This window comes from Anas platyrhynchos, chromosome 22 (genome assembly GCF_047663525.1).
Source record: "Anas platyrhynchos isolate ZD024472 breed Pekin duck chromosome 22, IASCAAS_PekinDuck_T2T, whole genome shotgun sequence".
Taxonomy (NCBI): domain Eukaryota; kingdom Metazoa; phylum Chordata; class Aves; order Anseriformes; family Anatidae; genus Anas; species Anas platyrhynchos.
This window is the reverse complement of record NC_092608.1, coordinates 7,151,456-7,164,455: the sequence shown is the minus strand read 5'-3', so window position 1 is coordinate 7,164,455 and position 13,000 is coordinate 7,151,456. Positions and strand designations below refer to the sequence as shown.

Genomic DNA, 13,000 nt, shown 5'->3' with positions numbered 1-13,000 from the left:
AAACCAGCCTGGTTTTGGCTATTTGGTGCCTTGCTCAGAACTGCCCTTGCTGCTGGGCTTACCCCCTGCCCTGAATGTATTTACTGCAAGGGCTTTCCTGGTGAATGACATGCTTGAAGTTGCTCCTGGATTTGCCCCATCTGTAATGTTCCCATTACGCAGACAAGAGGAAAGGAAAAAAAAAAAAAAGTGCCTTCCCAAAAGGCACATAAATGCTGAAAATTTCACTCATTGAACTCATAAAGTGATCCAGCAAAGCACTTAAGCACCTCCGTGGTGATGCTAATGCCGCTGCTGCAATTAGCAAGGACTAAATACATAAATTGCTGCTGGATCTGGCCATTGTCCCCTCTCTGCTGCTCCACTTGCTGAATTACAGCTGCCCAAAAATGAAGCCGCTCTCCTGAGCAGGAACAGGAGCACATCCTCATGCCCAAGAGCAAGGCTGCCCTTGTTTTACAGCCTGACCTATTTGTTTCCTTCTGTTGAACAAGGCGAGCATCGTGCTCCTATTTACGTCGGTGTCACTGAGGCGGTGACACGAGTCGGAGCCAGCCTGGGGAAATGAAAAAAAAAAAATCTCTGTTAATAAAGTGCCGGGCGTGCTTGTTTGGCAAATGTTGGCTTTATTTCAGCAAAACATAGCAATATGGTATTTTTTATTTTGCAAAGGGGGGGGGGGGGGGGGGAGGGAGTTGCAATACAGCAGGGAGGGAGGAAAAAATTATTTTATTTTATGCAAGAAAATTCCTTAGATTTCCTGCTCCCATTTGTAGTGCTGAGACTGGAGGGGGCAGGAGGAAGCACGCTGCCTGTTAGGCTCTCTGCACAGTTCCCTGATTTACCCCCATTTATGCTGGATTTGTCCCTTTGCTGTGCTGGGCACCCCAAATTTGTGTGCTGTGCTCTCCTTGACCTGGCAGCTGCAATATTGGGGAAAAGAGCTGCTGAATGATGACCTCCCTGATCCCTGCACCCCGCTGGAGGAGCTGAGCCCCATGTGGGGGCAGGTTCAGGTGCTGGGTTTGAGCTCTGCAAGAGCCAGAAATCCTCCATCATGGGGCATCACCAAAAAGTAGGGCGTGGGTCCTGCTGCAAAGCAGCTGAGCTTTGCACCTTCCCCTTGGTCTTCCTATTTTCCTCCTGTTTTTTTTTTTTTTTTTTTTTTCTTTTCCTCCTTGTTTTTGCACCATCCGCTGGTTCTACAGGCAGCCTGGGGGTGGGGGCTGCAGCTCGCTGCCCCCCAGCTGTGGCCATCACCTGTGGCTCCCTGGGGCTGGGCGGGTGGCAGAGGCTCTTGCTGCTGGTGCTTTGGGGCTTTTTGCCCCCAAATTCATGGTGTGTGCTGCTTTGGGAGAGAGAAGAGGCAGAGCACAGTCCCAGCCTGCTTTACCCTGTGCCCTGGAGGAGACAAAGTCCTGGCGTGCTGCATTTTGGAGAGGGGAAGCTGAGGCCTTCACCCATGGGAACCTTCAAAGGACATGGATTCCTGGTATGTTCCTCAAAAAAACTAATACTATTTAGGCCTGGTGTCTTTTGGAGAATTTTGGGAGTGGGATTTTTTTTGTACAGTTTTTTGTCACAGATGAATTTGAGAGAGGGGCCTGTGCTCTGCAGGGCCTTTGGAGAAGGTGGAGGAAGGAGGAAGGAGGAAGGAGGGTGTGCTCTGACCCCTACCTTGCTGGGATGGTTTTTGCATTGCCTCTATGTCCTGCTGCCTTCCAGTCCCTACAGCTGCTGCTGGTGGGGTTGTTTTTAGCATTGAAGCATTAAAAGCAGGGAAAGGACAGTACGAATCAGCACTTCAGGCTTCACAACCTGAGCCTGGGGTGGGGTTGACCCTGTTCTTCGCAGCCCTAAAGCAATCCCCATGGCTGCTTGGTGTCCTAGGGCGAGGGCTTTTCCCCTGCAGTTCCTGGCCATGATGCAAACGGGGTTGTTACTGGCAATTTTTGGTCACTGTACTCTGTATTTTGTGACCCCAGCCACCATCCACAGGTCTGGGGTTGTTCTCTTCCTATGGGACTTGGCTGGGGTCAGTCCTAGGGGGTTCAGGCCGCTCTGCACCTCCCAGCCTGCTCCCCAGCTTTTCAGAGCCACTCGAATCCAGGCCTGTGGTGCCTGGTGGATGGGGCCCAGTAGGGGCCAGGGCCGGGTGGGGTGGGAGGACACGCGCCCTGTTACATTTTGTGGCAGTGCCATATGCCTGGCTGTCACCTGGGGGCATTTTCTCATGAATGTGAGTCTTGTGTATTGGATTTTAGGGGAACAAGCTTGAAATAGGGTCTGTGGTGGCTGTGGGTCATTGCCACATCCCATCCAGTGTGAGCTGTTGCACCGTGATTGAAGCCAGGGTCCAGAGTCAAGCCCTGAACCCCCAGACCTGCTTTTTGGGTTTCCCTATAGTACTAATATCCTGCTTTTGGGGCTCTGCTATACTTCACCCTCCTGCCTGGCCCGATGAGCAGTTTCATGGGCAGGCGCTGTACTTGGGGCACTGGGCCACGAGGTGGGGAATGCCACTTGGCCTTCACTCTTGACCTCAATATTTAAGGGAGCATCGGGTCCCGTGGTGCTCAGCGCCCCTTGGCCTCATCCTGCAGCCTTGCTGTGCTCTCAGGGCTCTCCAACAGGTGAGCCCCAGCTCTCAATGCCCCGCTTGTGGTGCCTTGCACCAGCCCAGAGCTGCCACGCGTGCAAAAAAAACCTGCAGCAATTGGGGGTGGGGTGGGAGAGGAGCGGAAGACCACCCTTTTTGACCCATTTTCATAACCCAGTTGCCAGGCAAGGTGCAAAACGTGGTGCAAAGCTGATTTTTATTTTTTTTTTCTATGAAATTCACGTCAGGACAGGGAAACAAAGAGATGGCTTTGCTAAGCAGTGCTTAAGCAGGGCCCGGTGGGATGGAGCTCGGCTCATTGATTGCAGCGGGTGTTTCATCTGCAAGCCTCTTGCTTTTGAAAACTCGCTCAAAGAGGCAGGTCTGCTCTGCGACAGGGGGATTTGCTTTGCCTAGAGGTCTCTTTTACCAAGAATTTGCTTGTTGGGGCTTTTACCAAACCAACATGTAAAATACACAGGCGCAGGGCGTTGTCTCACCACGCATCAGGGCTCCCCGTGTTTGCATGCAGATACTGGTGCACCCTTCACCAGCCTCTGATTTGTAACTTAAAGGCTTGAATATTGGGCTGCGAGGGAGGAAAATGGTGCATTTTCTGCAAATTTAGGTTCCTTCTTCTCTGCCTGCTGGCAATGCAAGCTATTGCTCCTGGACTGGAAAACACCCTGGGGAATAGACAGCCAGGAACCAGCCGTGCCATTTGGAGCTATTGCTTCAAGCTTAATTTGTTTCCCTAATGCACACGAGGAAAGAAACGTAGTGGTGTGGGTGTACAGAAAGAAAAGTCACAGGGCTTCTGCAAATGGGGAGGGAAGAGCAGCAAATGGGGGAGTCCTGAGGCCTCTGTAAGCTGATGGAGCCATTATGACATGATGTGCCCAATTAGTGGTGTTTTTTTCTTTTTTTTTTTCTTTTCTTTTTTTTTTTTTTCCTAAACAGCAGGGTGCTGGGGAACTGGGTGTACTGAGGACTTAATGCAGGCAGGTGTCAAACTTATCCAAACTACATGCTCTGGCTTAAGGGTCATGCTTTGAGAAAAAAGCTAAAGCTATTTTTCCAGAGAAGATAACTGTCCTTCTGCAGTACCATTTGTATCTCCCTTTGCAAATCTGCATTATCGAGTTATTTTTCCTCTCCTGCTTCGCATCCTGGCACTGACAGAGCAGGACAGCAGAACTGTGGGGCCAGCTGCCCTTTCCTCCCCATTTATACTGCCTGTACCCATTGATCCCCTCTGCGCTTTCCTCTTCTTCTCTTCCCCTTCATCTCTCCCATACACCACTAGTACCTAGGATCAGCACGGGCACAGGTACGTAGGCACGGGTGGAGTTAATTTATAGGCAGCTGTTCTCATCTCACCCTTGACCACAAATATCTCTATAAGCACTTGCACCCTAGGATTTGCAGTGCCCTGCCTTGCCTGCTTTCTCCCCTTTTTCAGTTTAAGTGTTTTATACCAATGCTCCTCAGTTCCTGGACTGAATTGCTCACTTCAAGTGCTAACTGGGTGATGGCAGGAAATAAATGCAAGAACCAGGCTTTTAAAGAGGGAAATAAAGCATTATTTCATTAAATTAAAATCCAGCAGTGTAAATACACTTTTGTTATCAGCCAGGAAAGTGCAGACAAGGCAAAAGTGTCTTTTAAATATGAGCGTGCCTTTATCTGGAGGTCTGCACGCAGGGCCGGGGGGAATGGGAATTGCGGCTGTCAGAGCTGGTGCTGCTGCAGCGTGGGGAGAGCAGTCTCCACCATGGCTTTCTCCTATGGGGTCTGGGAAAATACGGCTGTGCCCATTCAGGTCCATCTCCCTGGCACTGAAGGAAAAGCAAGCATGCAGAATGAATGCAGAATGAATGCAGAATGAATGCAGAATGAACGCAGAATGATGCTCTGCCCTTAATTTAGGTGCAGTTTGGGATCGGTGTTGTTTATGGGGTGTTTCCAGCCTCCTCCAGCTCTCCTCTTTCCCTTTTGCCCTCTGCATTTTGAGTTTTTGTGCTGCTCCCTCCCGATGGCTGCATTTGGGCGAGGAGCTCTCTCCCTGCTGCTGTTGTAAATGTGGCTGTGGTGGTGATATTAGCACCGGGGCTGGAGGTGGTGGCTGGGCTGTCTGTCTGTCTGGGTGGGGACATCGGGGTCTGGGAGCTCGGGAAGGTAGAGAGAGAGACCCGGCTGCTTCCCCTTCCCCACCTGCATTACCTGCTGCTATTTTGGTTGCCTCGGGGGGGATATCTGGGGATGGCTGGTGGGACAGACTTGCCTTCTTTGCCCATTTAGCCACCTGACCCCGTCTTGCTCCTGGGTTTTGGGTTCCCCGTTGAATGTGGGCTGGTTGCAACCGTAACAAACGCTCCTTAAAGATCTCTTCCCAAAGCAGAGCCAGCCTGGGGGCACCCTCTGGGTGCAGGATCCGTGCCAGCTGGGAGTGGAGAAGGGCTTCTTTGCCCAGCCTGCCTGGGGGGGGGAGAACTAAACAGTCCTTTTGGATGTGCTGCTTCATGCGGTAAGTGGGTTAGCGGCGGCTTGGTGGGAATTAGCTGGGCTGGGAGATAACAAGGAAGAGCAGCTGCACGCAGAGGGTCTCCCCGTTTATCTTCCAGCTCGGGTGCGTTGTGGTTGAATTCCCAAGGTTTTCTCTGCAATCACAAGGGGGAGAAACTTGCATCTCTCTTCCCAAAGCCTGAGATGCTGGCGTGATGATGAGATGCCGGGAGCTGAAGCCTTAAAAACATCGTAATCACGAGAGCTGTCAAACAGCGCATTAAAGTAAAGAATTACAAGCGTGGAGAGTTCCCAACTCCATGCACATTTTAGCCTAAAACAATTTTTCATACAAAAAAAACACAAACAAACACAGATTCAATAGATTGTTACCGGCTCTACTCACAACCCTTTTTATGCCTAAATAACCCCTTAAAAAATTCATTAAAGTCTTATTGCAGTGCCGGAGTCATTGTGCTGAAAGTGTGCTGGGCTGCATCGACGTGTTCAGGAGGATGCAGAGTCAGCGGCGAGGTGGGGGCTTGCAGGCATTGCCAGGAGAAAGCCAAGAGGGGGTGCTGGGGGCAAAAAGGCCAGAAGGTTTGGTCCTGAATGGGTTTGCAGGGGTTTCCAGCCTGTTTATAGCCCCAAGCCTGCTCCACGATGTCTGTCTGCATGCACAGCTGTCCCCTGTCAGAGAGCAGGGATGCTGCTGCACTCCATCAGGAGGGAAAAGCTGGGGTTTGGGGCATTCCTAAGCCATAACGGATCTTTCTCCAAGGCTTTGTGGTCACAGAGCAGAACAATCCGATGACAAAAAGCCTCAGACGTGTTTGGAAGCTGTTAAATTTTTGAAAACAATCTTTTGATTTGGGAGGAAGGAGAGCAGCTTAAACCTCGTCAGTGTGTTGGAAAGATTTTTCTGCGAGTGCCTTTGTACAGGTAGGGAGGGGTGATTGACTGACAGCAGCGTTACTTTGAAGACGTTTTCGAGTGATTGCAATAGATTTTTATGTTCTGAAATTGTCAAAATGGAGCAGCTTTGTAGTTGCAAATGATTTGCTTTGGAAATCTAAGCCGGTTACGGGAGGAAATTGAAATCATGAATGCGCAGGACCGTGCCAGGAGCTAGCATGCCTCTAAGCGATGCAAATCCATCACCTGCTGGGGCTCTTGGTGCAAGGCTGGCCTTACCCGAAGGCTCACGAGTGACCCCACACCCTGTCCTCAGGGCTGCTTCAGGTGATGATGGCATCTTCCTGGCACCGTGTGTGTGTGTGGCCTTTTGGTCTCCGCGGGTGGCAGCATTGTTGGCAAATGTCCCAGGGAGGTGGCTGCTTCCCCGTGGGCTGCACACCCAGCCTGGTTATCTGTGTCCCAGTCTGGGGACATTTCTGGTCATGAAATTTTCTGCTCATGGCAGGGCTGGGAGCAGTGTCAGCTGTGCCATTCCATCCTCGTGCAGCCGTCCAGCTTTGCTGTGCATTGTCCATTCCTGTGGTTTTATTTTATTATTATTATTTTTGCAGGAGATGCATTTAGTAGTGCTGTTTGCAAGCCTGCTTGGGGGCAGTAGCCATGCACTTAACTCCTGCACCAGGATTTTGCCCAATAAACTTTTTCTTCTCCTTTTCCCAGCAGAAAGAGGCTTGCTGGTGCTGAGAGCTGAAAAACGCCTGCGTTATGCATGCACCGTGAGCAATGATGACACCAGAGCTGATGTGGGAAACTCCAGCTTGTAATCTTCCCTGTTCTGGTGGGGGCAGAAAAAAAATCTGTGAAATCCTGCAAATTGGCTCATGTGTACAGCAGCAACAAGGGCCCTTTTGCCAATGCAGCTGGGTTTCTGCATGTGATTTTGGGGAAGAGGTGGCTGAAAGTGGTGCACTGAGGTGGGAAGTTTTGCATTGCTGAGCCCATTAGTTTCTCTTGCTTTAAAATGAAAAATGTCTCTAGTTTAAAAAATAAAATAAAATGGAATGTCTTTTGGATAAATGATCTGGGAAAGAGTAAGAAATAACAATGTTTTTTAACAGATGCACTATTGTCGAGCTGGTGGTTTGTGAGCTAGAAAAATGGCAAAATTTGCTAAACAGGGCTCAGTAGGTCACACTGTAGCTTGCTCCCATCTATGGGAGCTGCTCGTGCATCAGAAATGCTGGCAGAAATCATTGGGAAGACATTACAGCCCCAAACCACGAAGCCAGGCAGCAGCAATGGTCTGCCTGCTTTTGTTTTGCCCCAAAATCTCAGCTCCCCCCACAGAAAGCTCTGTGCAGCTGAGCCCAAGAGAGGTGATTTAGTGTTCAGCCCTTGGAAAGGCTCCTGGGTCAGCCTGAGCATCTCCCTCTCCTGCTCAGCCTCTGATTTCTGGGAAGGGAAGAAGGGGAGAAATAATCCTCCCCATTTAAGGGATAAACCTGTTAATGGGGTCAGAGGCTTCAGGAGGACACAGGCACACCATGGGATGTGCAGATGCTGCAGTGCAGCCCCTATCCCTGCCCACACCAAGGTCATTAATGATACTTTAGAAGCATCCTTCCTTACTGTATATGCTAAAGAAATGGAGAAAATAAATGAAAATGAAATGCGAGGCTCTTGAGTACAAGTGGTGCTAGGCAAAGCCCCTTTTGAGGCTATTTTCCTCCATCTCGAGTGCATGGGATTTGCACGGCTGTTGGCTGTACCTGCTCTGCGTGATGTGGATTTAAATGGCTTTGGGGAAAGGAGCAGTTTGGGGGTGAAGTGCTAAGATCTGGAGAATAATAGTTTGGTACAGGGCTGGAGCTGCTTGGGGCACTGTACCCATTGTGTTACATCTCTCCTTTCTACCTCATCCCATGCTTGTCCATTTTTAATTTTTTTTTTTGTCTAATATTTTGCAGACGTCCTCGTGCTGCACTTAGTGCCAGTTACCCTACAAAAATAAGAGAGATTTCCTTGTGGGAAGGGAAAACTTTGCTCCTGTTGGAGCATCGCTGTTTGGACCAGTGCAAACACTTTGCCCAGCCAAGACCTGCTTTATTTCCACGTTCTTTACCATTATTTAACCTTTTTCTCTGTTCTTTGGCAACACAGCTATTTGTCAAATACATTTCACCACGCTCTGCTCTGACACTGCTGGATGTCACGGATGGCCTTAAGGCTGCATTTTCCTGTCCTCAGTGAGGCCACCTCTCCTTTTCCAGGTGACAACCCCCTTCCCACCCAGCTGCCTGTGTGCAGAAGCAGATTTTGGGCCATGGGATCCCCACTCCAGCGCCGCCGCGTCCTGCTGCACATCTTGCGCCTAAATTATTCACGCCGCTCGCAAGCTGCTCCGTGCAGCCCGGAGTCGTCCTGCGGTTGATTTTAAGGCATGGTGACAGGTCGAGGACTGGATCAGTAGTGTTAATACACGAGCACGGGGCACGCGGCGCCAGCGGAGCAGATGTCGTGTAAGTCACAGCATGTTAACGCTGCGATGAGCCATCGCGGTGACGCTGCTGAGATGATGCCACCTTGGAGAGCAAACGGGGCGTAGTGGTAATCAAGGATGCTCCGTTCTGCTTCTCCCATGAGCATCTCCATTGGATCTGTTAAATCTCGTCCAGGACCCGCTCCGGGATGCTGCGGGAGATGGGATGCTCTTTGCCTGGTTTTTGGTGCCTGGAGGGAAGTTATCGGTACCCGCGCAGGTTGTGCATCTTTCCTTAAAGATCAGCACAGAGAAAGAAATGCCTTCAGGGGGCTGTTAGCTTGTGCTAGTGTAAGGCAAGAAAGCAAAGATGAAGGACGTCTCCTTTTTTCCTTCTTGACTGTTAAGGCTGTGAAGGTCATGGCCAAGATGTGAATACCCAAAAAAGACATCTCGGGTGATGAAGATGAAGCCCACCTTGGGTTTCAGTTTGGTTGGATGCCAGACTGGCCAGAAAGTCAAGAAGAAAAAGGCCCGGTCCTTTTGCTGCCTTATCTGACTTGCACCTTGCAAGGAGTGAGTCAACTGGAAGGAAGCAAAACCTTGCACTTGGATTCAAAGCCAAAATCAGGTTCTGACACTGCAAAGCTTGGAAATGCTTGTGGTGTCTTTCCTCCCATCGTAGCACGGGGGTTCTCTTTGCAGCCTTCCCACCAAACAAACAAAAACCAACCCCCAAAACAACGGGGTTACTTGAAACCTCACCCAGGATGGCTGCATTTTTTTTCCAGCTCCTTTGCAAGGGCTGGGATCCTGTCTGCAGTGAGAGATTGGTGGTGTGCTCACCCCCATGCAGGGGCCCTTCAGCCTCTCCAGTTGCTTTTGGGGTTGCCCACAGGGGTCCCAGGGTCTTGCTGGGGGCCGGGGCAGCTTTGCACCTGGCAGGAAGGGATTCAGGGAGGCGGCAGCAAAAGCTCAGCCAGCATGCCAAAATCATTAAAGACGCATGAGCTTGGCAGTATATAAATATGAAACTTGGACAAAGACAGCTTTTTTTTTCTTGTCTGTTCCCCCCGTCGCCAAAGTACAATCAATTTCCTCAGAGTAAGTAAGAGCATCTATATATAGCCACGGGGAGATGCTGAAGTGTTGCAAAAGGCTCTGCTCAGGCGGCAGGGTGCACTCCCCAGGCTTGGTGAGTGCCTGAAGGAAACCCCCAGGAGCTGGGAATGTGGGGCTGAAGGGGCTGAAGTCCCTTTTCTGTGTACACTGGCTCCGTGAAGGTGGCCGTGCACCCTCCAGCACCCAAGGTGATGCCTCTTCGCTCTGCTGTAAGAAGATAAAGGAGCCCAGCAGCTCCTGGTTTGCAGGAAGTCGAAGGGTACTTTTTGCTTTTTTAAATTTTCAAATCGGATTTTTATTTAAAATGGTTATCTATGAAAAGCAGGAGCCCATAAGAGGGTTAATGACTCGGTCACTGGTTCCCCGCGAGCCAGCAATAACCTGATAAATCGCTGAGTACACTCAGGCTCGCATCGCCTGAGTCCCAGCTCAGGCTATTTCCTGTGCGGTGGAGACCTCTGAGTAGGTCATTACTGCCTAATTACTGCCTAAACGCTCTCATTTGTCCTCCCGTTGTCAGCCCAGCCATGGCAGAAGTTCCTCCTGGCCTCCCGCGTCTCTCAGACCCAAGAAAAAAAATGGTGAAGAAAGACAGAAGCAAGGCTTTTTTCCCATCATATTGCAAAGAAAACTCCTTCCACTCCAGCATGTGCTGGCACCCGGCTTTTTCCTTCGTTACAAGCCAGGGATGAGCACGACACATCCTGGGTGCTTGCAGCAGAGCTCGTCCCTTCTCCTCGCCTCTGCTGTTGCATTTGATGGCTTGGTCGTGAGCACCCATCTCTCGCTCCCGCAGCCAAAAGCACTGCCACGTCAGCATCTTCCCCAGCCTCGTGCTGTTTGGGCAGAGCGTCAGGCTTTGGGTGGGTCCTGGATTTTTTTTTTTGTTTTAATTTTTTCTTTTATTCCATCCCCCCACCCTGGTCCCTCTCTCCTCGCTGCTGTTTTTCTGCTCGCGGCCCTGGTTGTCGTCGCTCGGTGACAAGCTGATGAAAGCTGCTCCAAAAAGAGGGTGAGGAGACAGATTGGTGCGGAGAGGAGGAGGAGGAGGGAGGGGAGAAAGGACGAGGCGTCGAGATGCCACTTGGCTGCCGACGTTATTCGACTGCATCTCTTCCGTGCCTAAGCACACGCTGTGACTAATCCCCTCCTCCATTTGTGGTACCTTTTCCTATTTTTATATATATGTATGTTAAATTTTAGACATCTTAAATTTATATATATATGTGTTAAATATATAACACGTACATCTCTATCTCTGTATGCGCAAGTGGCACCCATGTGACGTGGGGACGGGACAGACCTGGCTCTGGGCTGATCCCTTACTCATGGCAAAACGCAGCACAAAATGTACCAGGGCTGCTGCGGGTAAAATCCAAGGCAAAATAGATTTATTTATTTTTTTTTCCTGAAAATATTGTGGTTTTTCCTTCTTCCTCTCCTTCCCAAGAGGGTAAGAGCTTTACAGGCCAAGTTAAAGCTTTTTTTTTTTTTTTTTTTTTTTTAATTAACTAAGTTCTTAGTGTAAGCTCAGCCATGGAAAATGGTATTTAGGACCCAACGGTTTGGGGATTTCTAGCAGTGGGGCAAAACCTGCAGGGAATTGTAGTGGGGTCCATGGAATTATTCTCCGTATGCTTCCTTGGAAATGGCTCGGTGCGATGCTTTTGCAAAGGATTGGGTTTCTCTCGGCATGGGAGCGGGAGGCAGATGAAGCAGAGAAATGCAGCTTATCGTACTTCTTTTTTTTTTTCTTTTTTTTTTTTTCCCCCTTTCTTCTTACCTTGCACTTCCTCCAAGCTGTCGTTGGCAGCAGCCTCCTCCCCAAAGGCAGCGGCACCTGTCTCCAGGATTATTTTTACAATCTCTTTTTGGCAGCGGCGTCTCCTCCCGCACAAAAGCCTTTCCTATAAATAACTCCCGGCTGCGCTCACTCCCCCTCCCTCTGCGTCACTTCATCTTGCCTTCATCTATCCCCAGGCTGCGGGGACGAGTTGTTTCAGGAGCCCAGAGCAGGACTTGGGCTTATTCATCGTCCTCGTGAGTGCTTGGAATGGGTCGCATCCGAGGCTTGTGTGGGATACCCTGTAACTGGGTCACCTGTGGAATACACCGCCTTGATTTTCTCCCCAAACCCCGTTATTACATGATTATTAAATTAATGTAGATGCGTTCCCTCTCTTTGCATCCTCTCTGATGCTCCGAAGGCCGGGCAGCTCCACCCTTAAGCTTTGCCCCCATGCAGGAGTTGCCCAGCCCTGCAATGCTGACCTCAAAAAGGCCAAAGCTGAGCTTTTCCTGAAGGAGGACGTGAGTTTGGTGCTTTCAAGCCCTTTCTGTCCATCTCAGAGCCTGGCTTGAGTAGGTGAGAGGGGAAAAAGCTGCATCACCCCCACCACGTGCATTGTGAAAGTGCCCCATGGGAATATTTTGGGTTTCTGGAAAAAAATACTGGAAAGCAAAGCTTCAAGAAACAAAAGTTGCCCCAGTGGAAGCATGCTGGGTTTGGACCCATCAGGAAAACTGAAATGAGCTTCGAAATGAAAGCTGAAATGAAACGTGGGATAAATCCAGATTCAGGCCCTGGAAACCTTGCACTGGGTTACCCACACCTCCACCCCATGCTGCTTTTTTCTGAGGGCAGAAAAAAGGCAAATGCCCTGAGGAGGGGCACGAAACCTCCCATGGGTTGCAACCGTGGTTTTTATTTGGGATTTTTGATGAGATTTGCAGGGGAGGTGGTGGTGGGGGGGCACAGTCGGTAATGAAATGCTGCTCACGCACCCTAATGAAGTGCCAAAAGACTCGGTGCAGGGCTCACGGCAAATTAGATGTGGATTATTGGAGCAATGAGAATTGAACGACCCGAGATGTTATCAGAGGGGCCGAGTAGGCGTCTCCTTGCCTTACAGCGCCCAGCGGCCTGAATTTAATTACCTGCAGTGGAGCAGAAGGTGGACCCCCCCACCCCAGAAGTTGCACTTTTGGGTTGCACGATGCCTAAGTGCGTATTGTGCATTTGCGAGCAAGCAGTGCTGCTTTGTTGCGTTTGCACATGCTTCAACCTTTTCCTTGCCTATATATCAAGGTGCTCGTAACAAGCAGGAGGCGACTGGGATTGCCCCCTTTCTCCGTTGCAGCCTCCCCCCAAAATGCCTGGGAGCTCTGCCCCTGGGGGGCAAGTCGGAGCTGGGTGTCCCCTCCGCCGTAACGCAGGCTCATTAGAAAGCCAGCCCCGTCAGCAGAGAACAAGCAGATTTAATTAAACGTAACCTTCCCTTCAGCAAGAAAATAAACCATGTTCTCCTCGTAGAACAATTAGTATTTACAGCCCCCCCTTACGGTGCTTCCCTCCCCCCCCCTCACCCTTTTTAATA

At 50.2% G+C, this 13,000-nt stretch overlaps 1 protein-coding gene and 1 long non-coding RNA gene across 2 annotated transcripts in view; both read left to right on the top strand.

Annotated features, from left to right (window-relative positions):
* Window positions 1-1,249: 1,249 nt before the first annotated feature.
* Window positions 1,250-13,000, top strand: part of IGSF21 (immunoglobin superfamily member 21) — a 78,394-nt gene continuing 66,643 nt past the window's right edge. The window contains exon 1 of the mRNA XM_072026826.1: window positions 1,250-1,492. Within this exon, the coding sequence (XP_071882927.1) occupies window positions 1,336-1,492 (157 nt within the window). The 5' untranslated portion in view covers window positions 1,250-1,335. The remainder of the gene's footprint in view (window positions 1,493-13,000) is intronic.
* On the top strand, window positions 4,989-7,141 carry LOC110354423 (uncharacterized). The gene is made up of 2 exons (XR_003492296.3): window positions 4,989-5,126; window positions 6,743-7,141. It is a non-coding gene; the product is annotated as an uncharacterized lncRNA (long non-coding RNA).